General features: G+C 43.5%; 1 protein-coding gene across 1 annotated transcript in view; it reads left to right on the top strand.

Moving 5' to 3' along the window:
- Positions 1-12,152, top strand: part of SLC1A4 (solute carrier family 1 member 4) — a 36,263-nt gene extending 24,111 nt beyond the window's left edge. Inside the window, exons 6-9 of the mRNA XM_081906296.1 lie at positions 3,327-3,560; positions 4,864-5,058; positions 6,790-6,924; positions 10,140-12,152. Coding sequence (XP_081762422.1) covers positions 3,327-3,560; positions 4,864-5,058; positions 6,790-6,924; positions 10,140-10,389 — 814 coding nt within the window. The 3' untranslated portion in view covers positions 10,390-12,152. The remainder of the gene's footprint in view (positions 1-3,326; positions 3,561-4,863; positions 5,059-6,789; positions 6,925-10,139) is intronic.
- The last annotated feature ends 9,038 nt before the right edge of the window (positions 12,153-21,190 follow it).

Below are 21,190 nucleotides of genomic sequence, written 5' to 3'. Positions count from 1 at the left end.
AAAGAATATTTCCAAGCAAAATCGGCCTACAAGCAAATTCAAAAGGGTGCCAGACTGGAATGGCAAGCGAATCAATGGCGGGCAATTATAGAAGCCTCATCATCACGGAACACCAGACAATTTTGGCTCCTGGTAAATAAAAGAACTAAAAGATACCCTTTAACTATTATTCCCGCCCCAGTTTGGGAATCTTATTTAAAAAATTACTTTGCCACAACTGACTGTATCGTCAACACAAGAGACGAATTTCAAGATCAGCTTCCCCTCTGGTCCCCTACCGATCCGGAAGACATCCATGACCTGATCGTCAACCTTAAAACAGGGAAAGCGCCTGGGCCAGACCTGATCCCAGCAGAAGCTATAAAATACCACGCAGACTGGTGGGCCAAGGTCCTGGCGAACATCTTCGATGCAGTTAACAACTCTGGAATGATTCCGGAAGTATGGAAGGACGCTGTTATCGTTCCAATCCACAAAAAGGGCTCACCAGATGACCCGGGGAACTACAGGAACATCAGCCTGCTCTCAATAGTGGGGAAACTGTATGCCCGCTCCCTGTTGAACAGACTAATCCAATGGGCCGAAGAGAAAAAATTAATTGGGCCCGAACAAGCCGGATTTCGCCCAAAACAGTCAACAATTAATCATATTCTAATTTTACAGCATCTTGCCTGGAAATATTCCACCCCAAAAGGTGGCCAACTCTGTGTGGCATTCATTGACCTGAAGGCAGCATTCGATAGTATCCCCAGGAGCATCCTCTGGGAAAAACTCACCCGCTGGGGCATCGACAGAAGGCTTCTCTGGCTAATAATCAAACTCCATGAGAACTCAGCGGCCAGAGTGAGATTCACCCCGGAGGGTGATCTCACGAATTCAATTCCCATTAACAGAGGTGTCCGACAGGGTTGTATATTGGCTCCACTCCTGTTCAATTTGTTCATAAGTGACATGAGGACTCCCCTGATAGAGGCCCAAGAAAGGATTCATGCACCCCGCCTAGCACTTTATCGCTGCCCCTTGTTACTATATGCGGATGACGCAGTCATTCTTTCTTTTTCTAGAGTAGGTCTCAGGAGGGCCCTAAAAATTTTTGGATCATACTGTCACGCAAATTCCCTTACAATTAATTATGGAAAATCTAAGATCCTGATTTTCTCAAAGAGCCGGAAACTCCATAATTGGAGAATTGATGGGAGAGTCATCGAACAAGTCTATAGATTCCAATATTTGGGAGTCTGGTTACAACATAACCTCAGATGGAAGGCCCATGTAGCCTATGTTACAAATAGAGCCAAATCTATCTCCTTGGCGATCTTGCGATTCTTCTTCACCGATGGGGCCCTTCATATCCCATCGGCGTTGAAAGTCTTCAAGGCCAAGGTGATCCCGACGATTGCTTATGCCATCTCAATTTGGGGGACTTTTGCCAACCTATCTCACCTGGAGGTCATTCAAAATCAGTTTTTAAGAGGGATATTGAAACTGCCCAACTGTGTAAGTAATACAGCGTTACGCATGGAACTTAATATTGTATCCCTGGAAAATGCTCTGTGGAAGCACATACTTTGTCACTGGTTATCTCTATGGCACAATCTCCCAAACTTGTACTTGATACAATGTATGTGGAGAGATGATTTCCAGAGCCCATGGGTAAAAAAATTACAGCTGAAAATAATGGCAATGGGAATCTCCCCATCCAAATTACTAGAGCAGGATATAGTTCCAGCTAAAAGAACAGTAACCTGTAAGCTAGAGGAGATGGACTTGCAGCAGAAAATGATCTTGGGCAATGGTACCTGCTCACCTCTAAATCTTGGTTTATTACCCCTCTTAAGGCTCCCAAACTATTTGAATTCTTTAACTTCCTCAGCTCATAGATATGCCTTTGTAAAGGCAAGATTCAACACCTTCCCATCGAACGTGCTGAGAAATAGATTCTCCAATGGACAGATATCGCTCTTATGTGATTGTAATTGTGGGGCACCAGAATCGTTGCATCACATAATTCTTGATTGTGCTTTTCACTTATCGGCCAGGAGCAAGTTTCTTGCTCAATATCTTAAGGGAATTGCCGATGATACGACTGAAGCCAAATTGAGATATCTATTAAATGATGATGACCCCCTAAGATCACTCATGGTTGCCAGATTCTTGATCAGCGTCCTATCCCTAAAGAAGAGAAACGGACTCCTGTGTGGCTCGGATAATCCCTTTAAACCATGATCTATGCTTTAGGATGTAATTAGGTGATATCACCATTGATGTCTTCTATCAATTTATGAGCAGAGGGCGATGTTTATGCTACAAATTTGTTGTAATGTATGATGTTGGTCTTTTGTTTTTGTTTTGCTTGGTTCTTGTCTTTTTTTTTTTTTTTGTAAGTTTTGGCGGTTTTAAATTTGGAGGTTCAAGTACATTATGGTGGTATGGGAAACTGTTGTGTGACGGGCCAATGGCCGTAATAAAGATCAATTCAATTCAATTCAATTCTAGCTTGACCCTGGAATGAACAGAAATTCTCAGGGCTGCTTTTCTCCTTTTCTGGAATTTATTATCTCCCTCTTTGAAATCCTAATTAGCAAATTGAAGAAAAGCCACCCTGCTATAGATTAAAAGATCAAACACTTAAGTTTTGGTTGTTTTTTTTTTAAAGTGGGATTCAAAACATCAACTTCATTAGGTTTCATGCTCAAATCATATTTAGAAACAAATAATGTTGCTTTTAGGCTTAGTGAAACCATTGGTTTTTCTTACTCAGAATTGTCTATATGTCTGGCAACCACATCCCAGGGAATCAGACAGGAAAATTTCCTGGCCATACCAATAAATGCAAGAGAGTGAACCTGGGACCTTTTGTAAGCCTGGATCAATTTGTTCTGCTCCTATGTATTTAGGAGGCCCACACACTTATTTAAACAGCAGCATTAATATGACGTCCCTTGCACAATAGATGAGAGGAAGAGACAGTGACAGTTTTGCTGTGGGAGCACAGATATTTTACCTGTAGATCTCAGATCTTCCCCCACCCCATTTGAGCTGGGTCAGTGCTGCGGGGCTGACTTAGCATAGCATGGAAGCTGACTAATAATGAGGGTGGGCCTTAAATATAAGGGTTTGGGAAATGTAGGCAATGCAGAAAGGGTAATATTGTTTGTGGGGAGAAATATGCTCATCAAAGAACAAACCTTAGTCAAATGTTTTAATTAGAATGTTATTCCAGACTTGTTCTGTATGGCATGGCTGTTACATTCTTCATATGCTCTGGTTTACGACACTTTAAAGACCTTGTTCCTTACTAATGTTGAATGTGTACTTCCCTGCAGGTATGTACCTATTGGCATTACATTTCTTGTTGGAAGCAAGATAGTGGAAATGGACGACATCATGCTGCTGGTGACAAGCCTTGGGAAATATATATTTGCTTCGATTCTGGGCCACTTCATCCATGGACTGGTCGTTTTACCACTTATTTATTTTGCAATTACACGCAAAAACCCTTTCACTTTTCTGCTAGGACTTATAACGCCGTTTGCAACAGCTTTTGCCACTTGTTCCAGGTTGGTTGGTGTAAGCTTTTATATGTGGAATGGGAATAGCATTATTCTAATTCAGGGTAATAATTCTAGGTTAATGACCTGCTTAGTCATTTTCATAGCTTTTATTGCAACGCAAGAAACCCTCTTATGGGTGTCTAATTTCTCAAAATGTCACACAGGCTTTTAGAATGATATTTGGATGTCCCATGTCTATATACCCTAATATAGCTGTCAGAATTTGACAGAGTAATCCTGCCCTCCTGATCCACTGGCTGAAGAGATTTAAGATGGGGTGAAGTTTCTCCAGCAGAGCGGGGGTGCCCACCAAAGGGCCCCTCTCTCCTTGCACATGGAAAGTGTTAAGTTGTGGGTGAACATATGAGACGACACAGTGATTCTTCAAACAGCTCTTGTTTATTCACAGGCCAGGACAGAACTGAGCTGAAGGGTTCAGTCAGCCTGCTTATATAGAGCTCCACTACAATGTAACTGTAACAATTTTCTAAAACTATCCAATCACTGAACGTCACTTTCAATCCCTTATTTGCATAACTATCTACAGTATCCCCCTGCTGGCCCAGGGTGAGAACTTCAGTACATAACAGAAAGCTCTGCAGGGGTAGACCTGCTAATGGTAGTAGCCATTAGTTAGGCCCTGAAATAAGGCATTTCAGGATCAGGCCAGAGGCAGCCTTGGTTCCACTGGATCCAAAGTCTTCCAAGATCCTCCAAGAAGCTCCAAGATCAGGCTCATAAGCTATGCCAGTTTGAGACTGACATAGCTATTTCCTCTTATTAGTTTCAAAGCAGGTGGGCGGCATTTACAATTGGGCGAACACCCATCGTGGGCAGCTGAAGCCAGGAGTTGTAAATGATCTGTTTCTTCACTCCCTTTCCCACTTAGGAATGCTCTGACCAGTTTTAAAGGGCCAGAGAAAATAGCCGCACCTCCCTAATAGTGTGAGATAGCTGAGGTGCAAATCGTCTGCTTTTGGCCACCAAGACAAATAATGAAATCCAGTCTAATCTAAATTCTTAGTGTCTTGCTTAAACTAGTCATAACAGCTCTGAAACAGAAACAGCAATTTTAAAATGTACCCTAGACTGCCCTTTATTTTTCCTCTTATAAGACTTGGATGTATCTTTTGGAAATACGGAACGTGGAGCTCTTTTCAGTTCCCGGGTTACCCTGGAACGGCATGTACCTGGAATGCTGCGCAATATGTTTAGGCTGGCAGAGAGATCCAGCTGTTAGAATGTTTATATTAATGGTTTACATACATTGCCAGACCTGATGATGATATCCTTTCTTGGCCACATCTAGCTCTGCAACTCTTCCATCCATGATGAAATGCATCGAGGAGAATAATGGAATAGACAAAAGAATTAGCAGGTTTATTCTGCCCATTGGGGCCACGGTGAACATGGATGGAGCTGCCATTTTTCAGTGTGTCGCTGCTATCTTCATTGCCCAGCTGAACAACCATGAGCTCAATAGCGGACAGATCTTCACCATTCTGTAAGTTGCAATGCAGAGCTGCCTTTTTCTGATGGCCGAATGCAGCGATAGCTCCACTGTGGATATGCAATAAATGGAGTTATCTAGCTGTAAAGGTGCAAGAGAGAAACAGCTTGCCTTCTTGCAGCTTTCTTGGTTGCACTGCTAGTACTATTTAGAACGTGTGCCCGTCACAGAGGTGGTGGGTTAAATCCAGGCTTTCCCTTCTGTGGATGAAGGAGCTTTCGTTTGCGGAAGGGACTCAGATCCACAGGAGTAAGCATTCCACCAGTCCTGCCGGTCGTGTCCAGCGCCACTCAACATGCTGTTCTGGAGGGAGGGTCCCTCAGACCTTCTTTGGGGGTGGGAGCACAGGAGTCTGCATGTGGAGTAGGCAGAAAATAGTGTCCTCTTAAGACAGCACCCCATGGACAGTGTTCCACTTCATGGGTAGTCTGGGTTCAATGTGCTGAAAACATCAGCAACTTTCTCCTCCCAGTGAGAAAACGGTATATTTTGCAATTGTGAATAAGTGCTCAGATGGGCAGAAGGTCTGAGCATGAGACTCATGATCTCAGGGTTGTGGATTTGAGCCCCATGTTGGGCGAAAGAGGCCAAATTGGGACATCTTGCAGAGGCGATTTCAGGGTAGCGTGACCGGTTTGGCCACACTGGGCACCAGCACTGCAAGGGGACCACAACAATGATGTAGAACAGAGTGTGGCAGTTGGGTGCGCACTGAATTTTAGTGTCACACAGGGGGCCACTGAAATTTGAGAGCCCAAAGTCTGCCACTTGCTCCCTTCCAAGGCAGACCAAGCTAACCCCATTTCTGTGGCTTTCTGCATGGAGGCAAAAGCCTTTGTTCCTAAGCTGATGTATAAATACATTGCCATTGGTTTTAACTGGTTGTTTCTATTGATGCCTCCTCTTTTTTGCTTGCTTTTATTAATTTTTTGTATCGCTGTTAGCTATTTTGAGCACCGTCTGGTGAAAAGGCAGGCTACAAATTTAAGAAATAAGTTAAATAGATACATAATTAAGCCGAGTGTGCACAACAGTGATTCAGATCTGCACAATACAGCGTGGAGAAATATATCCACTTTGAATTGTGAGTGTGATGCAAATGGAGACCATGATGAACAAAATTAAACCTAGTGCTTGTAGTAAGTGTATAGTTCACAATGGTGATATGAATCATCTGTGTTGCAAAAAAGGACTTCTGTTTTTACATCTAAGTACCTGGAACATAGGGACGTGGGTGGTGTTGTGGTCTAAACCATTGCGCCTAGGGCTTGCCGATCGGAAGGTCGGCTGTTCGAATCCACGCAACAGGGTGAGCTCCTGTTGCTCGGTCCCAGCTCCTGCCAACCTAGCAGTTTGAAAGCATGCCAAAAAGTGCAAGTAGACCTTCCTCTGGCGGGAAGGTAAACAGCATTTCCGTGTGCTGCTCTGGTTTTGGTGTTCCGTTGCGCCAGAAGCGGCTTAGTCATGGTGGCCACATGACCCTGGAAAAACTCTGGGGACAAATGCTGGCTCCCTCAGCCTGTAAAGCAAGATGAGCACCGCAACCCCAGAGTCGTCTGCAACTGGACTTAACTGTCAGGGGTCCTTTACCTTTTTACCTGGACCATGTTGTGCCAACATGTGGGAAGGAAGAAATATCCCTAGACATAAAAGGAAACCTTTGGCATTTTTATGCATATGTGCCATTGCAGCACAACAGTAACCAAAATTGATTCCCGTTGACAGTGTAACGGCAACTGCATCCAGCGTGGGAGCTGCTGGAATCCCAGCGGGAGGCGTTCTCACCATAGCTATTATCTTGGAGGCAATTGGACTTCCCACCAATGACATCTCCCTCATATTGGCTGTCGACTGGATTGTGTAAGTACTTGGTGTGTGGTTAGGGCACACATTATTGTGCAGGTGGTTGGTGGCATGAATTGAATATTATATTTTGAGGGGAGCATACTGTTGCACACCACTCCAGTCTCCAAGTGGTGGGAGATTCCTGGGGTTCCAGCTTGTGTTTCCTTTGCAACAAGGTACTGTGGAGACTGTAGTGTCCTTAAGATATATGGTTTAATTACACATATATACAAGCTGAGCCTATGATGGAGGGGCTCACAGCATTAACATGCCAAGAATGTCCTGCGTCTCCCATAGCCACAGCCTTGGATCCTAGCAGAAATCAGCCATGGCGCTCTCTCTCTTTCTCTCTCTGTGTTTCCAATCTGCCACTTTTGCATCCAGCTTCTAGCTCACATCACTCACCTCTCAACTCCAGCCTCTTGTCTTTCTGACTAACAGAACGTTGAGAAACGGAGGCCCACACATTTGTCCTTTGCCACAGAGCCATTCCCATATTTAGTGGGCCGTTATCAGGCTGGCTTGCCTATTCCAGCAGTTGAATCTGTGCTGGATCTGTGCAGGAATTAGCTTGCCTGCCTCCTCCCCACAAACTCATAGCAATACATTTCAGAAGATTTTTTTTTTTTAAGCTGACAGTGTGAATGAAGTATAGAATTCCTAAAAGGCAGGAACCTAAAAAATGAAAGAGAGATGCTGTATACTGTAGGTCAGTTATCAAGGGCCAATCTTGATGATGTTATGGCACAGCTTATCCTTAGAATCTCCAGTTAAAGTGACTCAGCTACATTGGTAAAAAAAACCAACACCAATGCTTTGAATGTGTAACACCAGATGGCGCCAGAGAACAAACATATTTCCTATGTGATTTTTACATAGGGTGTTTTTTTTATAACGATTTAATTTCTGACTTATTTATAGCGTGGTCTTTTTCTCTGTGTGTAGATCCACCCTGGGTTGCAGTCTACCAGTCAGTAAACAATTTGGGTCCAGATTGACCAACAGTCTGACAAGCTATAAGACAGTTTGCTGTGTTCCTGTGAGGGGAGCTAAAGTTTCTCTCCATAGCAACTTACTTTCCTACAATCCACCCCTCCAGGCACTTTTTGTCTGGCAGCACTGGGAATGATTGACTTTTGGCTTATCCACGCTTCCCTTTCCTCCGCTCTTTCCAGGCATGGTCTGCGCTTTAAAGCTCCGTGCGAAAACCCGCTCTTTAAAGCTCAGTTGGAGCAAATAGCAATCCATGGAAAACCCAAATTGACATTTGCTCCAATTGAATGCTGAAAAGTGGGGAAAGCTCAGACCAAAAAAAGAAAATGCTTGGGACACAAGAGCTTTTAAGCGTGGACCTGCGCTTGGAAAAAGTGGGACAAAAGATAAGTGTGGACAAGCCCTAAGAGAGAAGCATTGTGGAGGGTGGAGCTGTAGGGAGCGTCAGTGTTGGAGCACCCTCTCTGCTTGCAGAAGGTCACAGGTTCAATCCTCAACATCTCCAGGTAGGACTGAAACCCTGAAGAGCAGATGCCAATTAGCCCTGACAATACTGGGCTAGATGCCCTGTTGGTTTGACTTGTTATAAAGCAGCCTTCCATTTTCCTATGAGACAAGCCACAATTCAGCAGAGAGTAGCCTCCCCTCCCCTGGAACTGCTGCTGCCCTGCCTGGTTAGAGTCAGACCCTTGGACAATATAAGTATTGATGCCTCCAGCCAGCTATAGTAACCACTGTTTCTGATTACCACTGCCCTTTAAAGCCCTAAACGGCCTCAGTCCAGTATATCTGAAGGAGCGTCTCCACCTCCATCGTTCTGCCCGGACACTGAGGTCCAGCGCCGAGGGCCTTCTGGCAGTTCCCTCGCTGCGAGAAGCCAAGTTACAGGGAACCAGGCAGAGGGCCTTCTCGGTGGTGGCACCCGCCCTGTGGAACGCCCTCCCACCAGATGTCAAAGAGATAAACAACTACCAGACTTTTAGAAGACATCTGAAGGCAGCCTTGTTTAGGGAAGCTTTTAATGTTTAATAGACTATTGTATTTTAATATTTTGTTGGAAGCCGCCCAGAGTGGCTGGGGAAGCCTAGCCAGATGGATGGGGTATAAATAATAAATAATAAATTATTATTATTATTATTATTATTATTATTATTATTATTATTATTATTATTAGCCTCTGTGGCTGGAGCACGACTCATAAGAGTCTCATGCTCTACTGACTGAGCTATCATCAAGGAGGAGAGCTGTTTCATTCCAGTCACTTGTTTATTCCTACTGGAGGGAATAAGGAGGTCATTGCTCTGGCTGTTCAGATTTGTCCTTGTTCATTCTCATGGTGGCTACATTGGCCTGCAGTTGCGACCAAGGAAAACAGAGGAAAGCAGCTCATGTGTGGATCCTTCTCATTCTGCTTCTCTCAGTATTGTCCACACTGAATAATAATAATAATAATAATAATAATAATAATAATAATAATAATTTATTATTTGTACCCCGCCCATCTGGCTGAGTTTCCCAGCCACTCTGGGCGGCTTCCACAGAGACCAAAAATACACTAAAATGTCACACATTAAAAACTTCCCTGAACAGGGCTGCCTTAAGATGTCTTCTGAATGTCAGGTAGTTGTTTATCGCTTTGACATCTGATGGGAGGGCGTTCCACAGAGTGGGTGCCACTACTGAGAAGGCCCTCTGCCTGGTTCCCTGTAGCTTTGCTTCTCGTAATGAGGGAACCGCCAGAAGGTCCTCGGCGCTGGACCTCAGCGTCCGGGCAGAACGATGGGGGTGGAGACGCTCCTTCAGGTATACTGGGCCGAGGCCGTTTAGGGCTTTAAAGGTCAGCACCAACACTTTGAATTTTGCTCAGAAGCAGCAGCTTTCTTGTGTTTCAGACCAGGTCTCTCTCAACCCTAACCTGGAGATACCAGGCATTGAATTTGGAACCTTTTTCAAGCAAAGCAGATTCTTTGCCTCTGGGCTGTGGCCCTTCTTCAAGGTTTCAAGGCTTGTTGGGCTGTGTGTAAGTAGAACTGGGGGAACAGTATCCTGCGTGAGGTGGTCTTTGCTTCCGACCCTGAGCCTGCTCACAGAAATGGAGCTCTTCTAAGTTTCTCATGACGTCTGAACTGTATACATCTGGGGGAAACATGGTACCCTGTAGGCTGACTGAGCAATCTCATCTCCTGTGATGTTTTGTTAACACCGGGTTCCCTTTGTCTTCTTTCCCAATTGACCAGGGACCGGACCACTACAGTTGTGAATGTAGAAGGGGATGCCTTTGGAGCAGGTATCCTTCATTATCTGAATCAGAAAGAAGCCAAGGAGAAAGCAGAAGAAAAACTAAATGAAGTCTGCGTAGAAGCTGTTCCAAACAGCAAGGCTGAGGGGGAAACGTCACCTCTGGTAATGCACAGAAGCCAAGACATCACATTTGCCGCTCCGCCACCTAGCACTAAAGATCTAGAGTCTAAAGAGTCAGTCCTATGAATGAGAAGAGCGGGGAGGCACTCTGAGGACATTGTATGTTGGAGACAACAGCATATTTAACTTGGAGCAGACCCTAGCGGCCGTTTGGATTGAACAGATGCGTCCCTTTTCCATTTTGGTGGTACGGAACACTGTGGTAGCCAGTCACAGACTACGTGTGCGCGCGCGCATTTCTGGCGTTTTTTCCCCTTTGAGTGCAGACACTTTTGTGATGAGGTAGTGATGTTTCATAGTTTTGCGTGTGTGCAACGCTCGTGCGCTGATACGAGTGAAAGCAAGGTGTTTGCTTTTTGCTGGAACACTAAAGGCCCACTGTGAGAGGTAGATTTTGACAGCTGGATCGTACTAGGCAAGGTCACCTTGATAGCCTAGCTTGTACGGGGAGACAAATTGAGTTCTCTCCCTTTATTACATCAAGCTTGCCCTGTTGTATTCTGAAAGACCCCCTCTCTGTGAAGGGATAAGTCTTCTTGATTCTAAGGCCAGAGATTATGGGATTATGTTTCTGCTACCAGTTACTGGATAAATCTTGATGATGCAGAGTGGACTTGAACCAATGTATGGCAGACATGCATGCCTAATGGAAACTAGTCCTAGCTATTCTAAAAAGTACATTCTCATTTACTGTATTTTTTGCTCTATGAGACTCACTTTTTCCCTCCTAAAAAGTAAGGGGAAATGTGTGTGCGTCTTATGGAGCGAATTCAGGCTGCGCAGCTATCCCAGAAGCCAGAACAGCAAGAGGGATTGCTGCTTTCACTGCGCAGTGATCCCTCTTGCTGTTCTGGCTTCTGAGATTCAGAATATTTTTTTTCTTGTTTTCCTCCTCCAAAAACTTGTGGTCTTGTGGTCTGGTGTGTCTTATAGAGTGAAAAATACGGTATATTTCTCTTATCCCCCTCCTGCTAAGCCACACTATCTGTGTATGTTAAACATTGGGATATTTGAAAAGAATCTTTAGCTGCTCCAAATAAGAAATGTCAAGAACCTGTAACTATACAGGAATGGCCACAGTGAGCTTGATGCAAGAAGTTCAAAGACCGTTTTACACAAGACACTTAATTTGCCTCTGAGCATCTCTCGGCTCCTTTATTCTAACATCTGGCTATTGTTTAGACAGATGAAAGGCATTTGTAATGTAATTGAACATTCTGGATTATTGGTAAGTGTTAGCATCCATATTACAAACCTGACTGAAGAAAGACTTATTTAAGCTTCCTGTGCAGATATTCTCATTCTGGTTTCCTTCTTATTACTGGTACCAGTGAACACGCATTATTACTTAAGGCCTTAAACCTCAAGAATGCAGACCAAAGAAAAGACTTGAAGCAGTATAGTCATTATTTTCTCTATGACTGTTAAAGTGCTTGTTCTTTGCTTTAGAAGAGCAGTTCTTGACCTCTAATGCACTACTACCAACTATTTCTGCACCATTATCATGAAATGCCCCCTAAGCCAAGAATTAGGACATAAAAGCAGGACTCCAGACAAGGCAACTTATTCTAATATATAGGCATAGAGAGCTGTTGCAAATGCATCGCTGCTCAGAATACATTTAATACATTATATAGACTGTTTTGGAGGAAGAGGGAACAGAATGAGAGCCTGACTCTTACCTTTCCTCCAAACAGGTACAGTGGTACCTCAGTTTTTGAACGTTTCTATTGATGAACGTTTCAGTTTTTGAATGCCATAAACCGGAAGTAAATGCTTCTGTTTTCAAACATGCCTCGGAAGTTGAATGGCTTCCACTGAGTGCATATGTTATTTTCCTCAATTTTCTCTATTATATTTGCAAACTGCCCTTTGCGCCTCGGTTTCTGAACTCGAACAATCTTCCGGAACGGATTACGAGATACCACTGTATTTTAACACCCAGCTGGGACTTGTGGATTGTGCTTTGAATCCAGGCACTCTCCCACAATCCCTGGCTTGTGTTTCTTTGTACAAGATGGGGAGCCTTTTAGTGTAGGATAAAATGGGATAGGCTGAGATGAACTCCTCCTTGATACAAGGATAGGAAACTCTTGATTATCTTACTATTAATAATAATGCTGATTTCTTATCTGCCTTTTAGGATGAATGATCTGGTATCTATCTGCTGAAATGACCCTTTTTCAGTCAGCACAATTTGGTTTAGTGCAGGCCCTTGAAAAAAGGTTGCACATAAATACTGGCCCCCAAAATCTCCCTTCTCTGTGGGAACACAGCAGTATTTATCATGTGTACCTTTTCAAGTGTACTTCTTCTTACAATGTGTTTTGCAAAGAATGCCGTCTTGTTTTCCTGGGTCCTATAGCTAAAGGTCTATGACACGCTGACTGACAAAGGCCCTGCTGTAGTCTTAGTAGCCCAGCCAGTTAAGCCAGTCCTATTTGCACAAATTGCCAGGTTCTCTTTTGCAAGGAAGATACAATCTGTAAATAATCCCATTGCCTTTCAGTTAGATAATCATTGTCATAAGATTGCATCTATCCCTTGCTTAATTTGTTGAGCACGCTTCAAAAAGGATGGTGGTATATTCTCACTGTCTGTGGTCTTGATTTCAGGGTTCCTGTTGAACAAATGACAGACATACAGATAAACTTAGCTCACATTGAAGAGAAAGGCAGTGTACATCTTTTCTTGTTTCTGTCACCAGGTTATAGCTTTGTTTGGGGTTCATGAGTCAAGTATTTCAGCTTACACATTCAAGGTATATAGGAGAGTTTGCAGGGAAGCAGCAATCCATTTGGAGAATAAACACCAGCAAACTGCTTTAATTGATCTAGCAAATGTTTAAGCAGGAAATAAAAGAAGTTCAAAAGTTGAAAGTAGCATCTTTCCTAATCAGTAACAACATTTAACTTCAGCTGTTCTTCAGGAAATACCCCATTTTCTCAACCTGTAATATACAGGAGCTACTTTTGCAAGAACGGCTCAAACAATTTACATTTTGCAGGTGACAAAGGCCAAACTACACAGGATATTCGTGATTGGATCTCCCAACACATTTAATTTTAACTTAACAGGAACTCTAGGGTCTCGCCTCCCTCCTCTCCCTGAATTGGATCAGGTTGAGGAAGGGGTGGCTTAATTATTTTCCTCTTTGCACTGTTTCCCCTGCTTTAACTTGCCCCTACAACTGCTAATTATGGGAAGTGTAAGTAAGGGAGGCTGTCGTGCTCACATCTGTTACCTATAAGAGAAGCTAGAGGGTGGAATAAAGGAGGGACTAAATGTAACTACTTGAGGTGTATGAAACAAAGACTTACCTAGTCCAGCATCCTGTTTCTCACAGTGGCCAAGCAGATGCCATGGGGAAGCCCACAAGCAGGGCAATAGCCCTCCCCTGATGGGGACCCCCAGCCAACTGGTATTCAAAGGAAGACCCCCTCTGGTCCTGGAGGTAGTAGACAGCAATCTTGACTAGCAGCAATTGACAGCTTTACCCTCCATATTGAAGTGGCTTATTTCAGATGGAGAGTGAGTACCACGTCCAGGGAGAACTAGGCCATAAAGGTAAAGGGACCCCTGAGCATTAGGTCCAGTCGTGACCGACTCCAGGGTTGCGGTGCACATCTCGCTTTACTGGCCAAGGGAGCCGGCATACAGCTTCCGGGTCATGTGGCCAGCATGACTAAGCCGCTTCTGGCAAACCAGAGCAGCGCACAGAAACGCTGTTTACCTTCCTTCCGGAGTGGTACCTATAATAATAATAATAATAATAATAATAATAATAATAATTTATTATTTATACCCCGCCCATCTGGCTGAGTTTCCCCAGCCACTCTGGGCGGCTCCCAATCAGTGTTAAAAACAGTACAGCATTACATATTAAAAACTTCCCTGAACAGGGCTGCCTTAAGATGTTTTCTGAATGTCAGGTAATTCTTTATCTCTTTGACATCTGATGGGAGGGCGTTCCACAGGGCGGGCGCCACTACCGAGAAGGCCCTCTGTCTGGTTCCCTGTAGCCTCACTTCTCGCAATGACGGAACCGCCAGAAGGCCCTCGGTGCTGGATCTCAGTGTCCGGGCTGAACGATGGGGGTGGAGACGCTCCTTCAGGTATACTGGACCGAGGCCGTTTAGGGCTTTAAAGGTCAGCACCAACACTTTGAATCGTGCTCGGAAACGTACTGGGAGCCAGTGCAGATCTCTCAGAACCGGTGTTATGTGGTCCCGGCGGCCACTCCCAGTCACCAGTCTAGCTGCCGCATTCTGGATTAATTGCAGTTTCCGGGTCACCTTCAAAGGTAGCCCCACGTAGAGCGCGTTGCAGTAGTCCTATTTATCTACTTGCACTTTGACGTGCTTTCAAACTGCTAGGTTGGCAGGAGCAGGGACCGAGCAACGGGAGCTCACCCCGTCACGGGGATTCGAACCGCCGACCTTCTGATCAGCAAGCCCTAGGCTCTGTGGTTTAACCCACAGCGCCACCCGCGACATACATTAATGAGCCCCAGTTCCAAGTTGAGTCTATAGCAGAGGCAGGACTGCTGGGGCACTGCCCCACGAACCTTGGCCTGCTCACCAGCAGCCCCTACTTACCTACCTTACTTGCAACCATGGCACAATATGTCAGCTTTCTTCTCCTTCTTAGCCTCAGTGCCCTTTTGGAACTCAGTGGGAAAGAGGATGGGGTCAGAGGTAGAATTAGTTGGCTCCACCTCTCATTGGCTCTGGCTGCACCCACTGTCAGGCTCTGCCTTCGGTTCCAATGGATAGCACCCAGCGCAGCTTAGCCACACAACTCCCTCTAATTCTTTATGGTGTTCACGGTAGCAAACACTGTTGTGCACACAGTAAACACACCCCTTGTCATAGGAGAAGGTGGAAGACTAGTTTTCTAACGTCACTGCAGGTATCCTCTGTAGCCCGTCATATAAGTGGGGCTACAACAGAAGAAAACCTGTCTCCCATGCCAGATAAAACCCGTCGTTAATGTCTGCAAAGTGTCATGAGATGAAGAAACATTATTGAAATGATACAGGGTATCATAGGAATGTAATCTGCTCTGCTTTTGGGCACTCAGGTTGCCTAACAAATACGGTATTAAGAGCCAGTACACTTTTGCCCCGGTGGGAGGCTTGAACAAAGAACCCTTCTGCTGAATCTCCAAAATGGTGAAAGCAGCTGAATGTGTTCCCATCATCTTTTGCTGAGAAGATAAAAGCCTTTGGGGATGTTCTTGCCCGTATTGAGGGTACCTTTTCATGCTAAGTATCTGAATTGCAGGCTGATTTGGGAAAAGCTAATTGAGAACAGAAGCTAAAGAGGAAAACACTTGTTTCTCAACATTTTCTTCAGTTCAAATATTGAGTCAGTGCCAACATCATTACCAAATTGCAGTCTTCTCTTGTTAAACAATTCTGCTTTCCCCAGTATCTCTATTTTTGAGAAAATCAAGTGGGTACGTAGCTGAAAATTGCACAGGTCATGTGTTCTTTGGCAGCTACAAACTTCTTTTCTACCAGGCAATCCCTGGACAAAATCCAAGGTGATCGTGTCCTTTCTACCCCAACACTGTGTACATTGCGTAACACATGTCCTTTTGTACCTTTCCATAAAGCAAATGCAGCTGTTTTTTTTTTAATATGGATGGTACAGCCTGTCTTCAGGCGCCCTAAGGACCTTTAAATTAGCACATGCCCATTAGGCATGGTCAGACTACCAGGTCAGACTGTGTTAACCTGCAGCACATTACTGTCTCCTTTGACTAGCAGCCGTTCTCCATCATCTCAGGCCTTTTGCATCCTTTTCAAGCTGGTTCTTTTTAATTACAGATGCCAGAGACCGCACCTAAGTCATTCTGCATGCAAAACTAGTGATAAGTTACTGCACTCTGGTCCTCACCAGTTGATTTAAATGGCACGAATGTAGTTAGAAGAAGCTTTGGGTTTTGTGAGTAGTCTTGCGTATTTGTAGCCTGAAACAGCAAACCTTCACTACTATCTGATAGTTTTAACAACATTCCAGTTTTCTACAGGCCACGAAGAAATCTTAACGTGATAATTTCTGCTCTCCTCTCCATTCTCTGAATATTTCCCATTCCTTCAAAAGAGAAGGGTTTAAACCACTTGAGATAGACATTAGTCTTGTCTCCCTCTAGAGTAATTAAGAGTGAAGAAGGGAATAGTTTTCCCCCCATGCGATAAACTGCATCAGTGTGCGATTATTAGTGCTTCTTTATGTGCAAGGAAATGCTAGCTATGTACACACTCTGCTATTAAAGCACATTTGAAGCAGTTTCTCCCCCTCAAAGAATTCTGGCCACTACAGTTTACCTCTCAGAAATACAGTTTCCAGGAACTCTAAACTTCAGTGCCCAGAATTCTTTGAGGGGGGGGGAATGTGCTTTGAATATGCTTTAGAGCAGGGTTTCCCAAACTTGGGTCTCCAGCTGTTTTTGGACTACAACTCCCATCATCCCTAGCTAGCAAGACCAGTGGTCAGGGATGATGGGAATTGTAGTCCAAAAACAGCACTTATACTACTTCAGTGTCTGAAAAAAGAAACCCTGGAACTTTTAAGATTGTTTTGCCAGACCTCCTTATGCACTTGGAAATGGCCAGTAGATTTTGTTGTTGTTCTTGTTGTAAGGATTTCTCATATTTCATGAAACAGCCATATCCTGGGCTAAACTGATTTCCAAAGCCATGGAAGGAGAGTGAAGGATCGATGTAAACACTAAAAATGAGGATTCAGGTTCATAGTTTAAACAATGAGCAAAGCAGTTGATTTTTGCAGTGCAGTTATGAGAAGTTCTACTGAAAAGGAATATAATTAGTTGGAGGGGAATTGTGGAGAGAGATCGAGACTCACATATTAAGGGATGTGGGTTTGGAGAAAACGTGAGGGGTATGTAGAGATGCTGTCCTGTTTTCATTATGGAGGAGATGTGGCCTGAAGTGCGTGTGGTCTCCTGGTGATTTCAGGTGATCCAGGCTAGCTTGCCAGGAAGGGGAAATGCAAATCTATGCATTGTGACTGGTGAGGCTTTGAAAATAACTGTGTCCAAACTGTAGCTGACTGATTTGGTGCTGCAGAACTCAACTGAATGGGAGAGGAAGGCACCTTAAGGAAAACGCATCAACAAACATAAGTGTTCCCACTATAGCCACTCTTTTAGGTGGTTGCCTCTCTGGTTCCTGCTACACTCCCATTTTCTGGTTTAGTGGGATCAGTCCAAACCCTCATGTTAGCAAGATCACTTCAAAGTGGTATGTCATTTCAGTGACTAAACCTCTCGTAAGGAAAAATACGGTTCTGCCACCTATTTCAGACTATGGAGTGCTTTCCCGTTCTGTGTGTCTGTCTGCATTTTTAAGCCGTATCTTTACATATGTGCTTTGTGACTCTTCTTAGTTAGGTTTTTAGGAGGAAATATAATGTCAGTGTAACAATGCCTTCTGTGTCTTTCTCTGCTGATGTCCACAGTAAATGGCAGGTGGAGCCAAAAGAACCTCTGTTAAACTGAAAACGAACCGCTGGATGGATATTTTGCTCAACATGGTGCCTACATAATAAGGAAGGCCCATGCTGGGAAGGCCGTGAGTCTAAAAAAGAACTGTGACACCACCTGCCTTATTATACCTCAGGTGCTTTGACCTGCTCAGCGCTCCTCTTGGCCACTGTTTAATATCTTGCTGTTTTTATAACTATGCACCGTGGGAGGCAGGGCCTCCTGTTGCTAGCAGTGAGGTGGGCCAATATCCAAGGAGAAGGAGGGCCAAATTACACGTGATGTTATTCACACAACAATGGTGTGATTGGTGTTTTTAAAGTAAATAGCAGCTGCAAGAGGGCCTAATCCAGACCATGAACAGAGTAAAGGATAGGGAGGTATTGAACCCTTTACAGCTGCTGCAGTCCCACTTGATCTCTCTCTCTCTCAACACACACAACTATTTGCAGTGGAAGGAAAATTCCCATTGGCATCAATTGAATTGTTGGATGTATTCCTTCATTAAACTCATTGGTTCACTGATATGTCTGCTTTTTTAAAACTATGAGTTTGTTTAACAGCGACACATCAGATAGGTGTTTTTTTGCATGATTAGTGCAGTATAATTCTGTACTATTCTAATGTTTCAATGAACATTGTTATGTTGCATCACACCTATCTTGTTCTAGTATATTTCATAGGAATATAAAGGCATAGCCCTAAAAGAAAGGAATTGTCAGATGCCAAAAACCTATGTTGATTGTACAGATAACCACTCCATTTTCTAAAAGTTCCTCCCCTCGCTTTGTGAAATGTTCTTAATATATATTTTGTCCATATGGCTCCATACAGTCCTGATCACTACAAAGGACCAATTACATTTGTGTACATTAAAGACATTCTATGTAGATATGTGATTGCAGAGCTGATGTTATGATACTATTTGTGTATTTTGCCTCTACACATAAGATGTTCCTCAAGCCCTCACTTGTTCTTGCCTAGAGTGTGCTGCCTAATGAATCAAGTTCCTTTCTAACTTGACAGAGAATAAACTCTCTAACTCCCAAACAATCATGTTTGTTCACTGGTTTTTTTTTCCTGAATCTGAAATAAAATTCCTTTAGTCTGAATGCACCATGATTGGTCTTTTTGGAAAAAGAATATAGATTCTATTGTACAGCGGTACAATAGAGGTATTCTTAGAACATGATACCTTTTGGTATTGTCCGTCAGGAAGTTATTATCATGGCTCTTTGCATGGCCAGTTCTGAGTTTATATGTATGACAGCAGTAAGGAGCGCGTGAATCTGCCCATTTTTGTCTCTCTCTTTCTCATTGTATTCCATTCTTCACAATTCTGCAATATATTTTCCCACTGGTATATGCATTTTTGTGCACACTTGGATTTTTCCCTGTGCGAAGGCTTACATCTTGCCCCCACCATCTTTGCTAGAGATGGATGGGTGGCAAAGTGGCAAGGTAGTATTGCGTTCTGTTCCTTTGGGTAGGGTCCAATCAAGCCACCTCTACACAGGTAAGTAGCAGAAGGGATACTTTAGTGTAGATCTTAAGACTAGAACACACAAGGAGTATCCACCGATTGTTGTCGCTTAACCAGCATTCCCTGTAATTTGCAAGTCGACCAATACTTCTTCTGGTGCCAGCAATGCAGAACATATTCTCCCATTCTGCATTTGAGCCAAATTAACCTCTGACATGCTCTGAGGCAGAGATGTCAAACTTTCAAGAGATTTTCTCCCTCTCAGCCTGTACATATGTGGGGCCACAGGTAGTCTAATTCAGAGTTGTGGGGAGCAATCTGAACAAGCACAACATTGCATAAAAATGCACCTTTAAATATATAACTGCCTACAAAATCCAGAAGTTGGCCTATTTAAGTGTGAAACGCAACTTTTCCTTACAACTTGTAGAAAACCAGGTCGCAGTGAACAATATTTTTAACACTTGCTTAATTAATAATGTTGGGTCAGGTGAGATGCATTAGTGCCAGATCTAACTTATGGGGTGCATGATGGCAATCTTTGATCTAAAGCATTATTTTATAGTGGTGGAAATGCTTGAAAGAACAGCTTTTGTCCTTCAGAATCATATGTATTTGGTGTTGTTGTGAAAGGGCCATAATAAACCTTTTAACACATATTTTACTTGTTAGTAAAAAGTAGAGGATAAAGTGGGCATGTCTTTCCACTTGACCTCCCCCAGTTTACTTTACCACTTTGCTCTTTGAGTAGCAGTTCTTGCCTTCAAGACAGAAAGATGCCCTTTAAGATTAGAACTTTGACTTTTCATTTTTTTTAAAAGAAATAGCTATGATTTATCTTAACATCGAAGAGAAAGCAGATCTGAGAGGTTGTATAAAATGAAGTAAGACTATGAATGCAACAAGATATCTTGAGAGATAACTACAGTTCACACCAAGCTAAAATATGGTCTTTTACACCAGCTATAACTAGGGATGCAATGTTTTTTTAATAATGGATTTGATATCTTGATTGAGGCTGCAGTCTTATATCCACTTACCTGGGATGGAGTAAGACTCATTGAAATGAAAACCAAGGAAAAGCATGTGAAACAAAGTGATGAGAGATGCCTGCCCTGTGCATTATAGGAATATGCAAACCTCTGTAATCTGCAACAGAATGACCCGGTGCTGAAAATTTTAAAGGCCAGGTTACTTCTCTTTACATCACCTGCCTCTTAACTGTGCACTTCTAGAGGGGGAAAGAGAAAGCATAAGACTGGATTATTTTCCTCAGGTAACTTGCTCCTCCCTTTACGTATGAAACACCAGCATAGGTCACTTCTAGGCAATCTGCTTATTCAGCATTCATTCTGATTTGCATGTCTGGAGGAGATACAACATTGCATCATGCAATTTTTATTTATTTAATTTATTTATTCTTGCATTTATATTCCACCTTTCCTTCAGGGAACTCAAGGTGGCTCACATGGTACATTATCCTCACAACAACCATGTGAGGCAGGCTAGGCTCAGAGACTAGGTGAACCAAGGTCACCCAGTGAGTTTCATGGCTTGAGTGGGGATTTGAACCCTTGTCTCCCAGGTCCTAATCCAGCACTGTAAGCATGGGGAGTATATTCCTATCTAAGGTTACCAGACGTCCCTGTTTCCCAGGAAGAGTCCCCGGATTTACAAATCAGTCCCCATACAAAATCCATTGAAGTTGAAAAATGTCCGCGGATTCATTGAAAAAAATATCTGGTAACCTTATTCCTATCATGCAAGAAGTCTGATATGTGGGGACGGGGGAGAGCAGATTTGTTGTGCAGGAGTGCCAAAGCAACTTTAATGGTGAAACCTGAATGTGCTGGAACGGGATTGTATCTCACC

This window comes from Podarcis melisellensis (genome assembly GCF_964234715.1).
Source record: "Podarcis melisellensis genome assembly, chromosome: 3".
Taxonomy (NCBI): domain Eukaryota; kingdom Metazoa; phylum Chordata; class Lepidosauria; order Squamata; family Lacertidae; genus Podarcis; species Podarcis melisellensis.
This window is presented reverse-complemented; position numbering and strand designations above follow the sequence as displayed.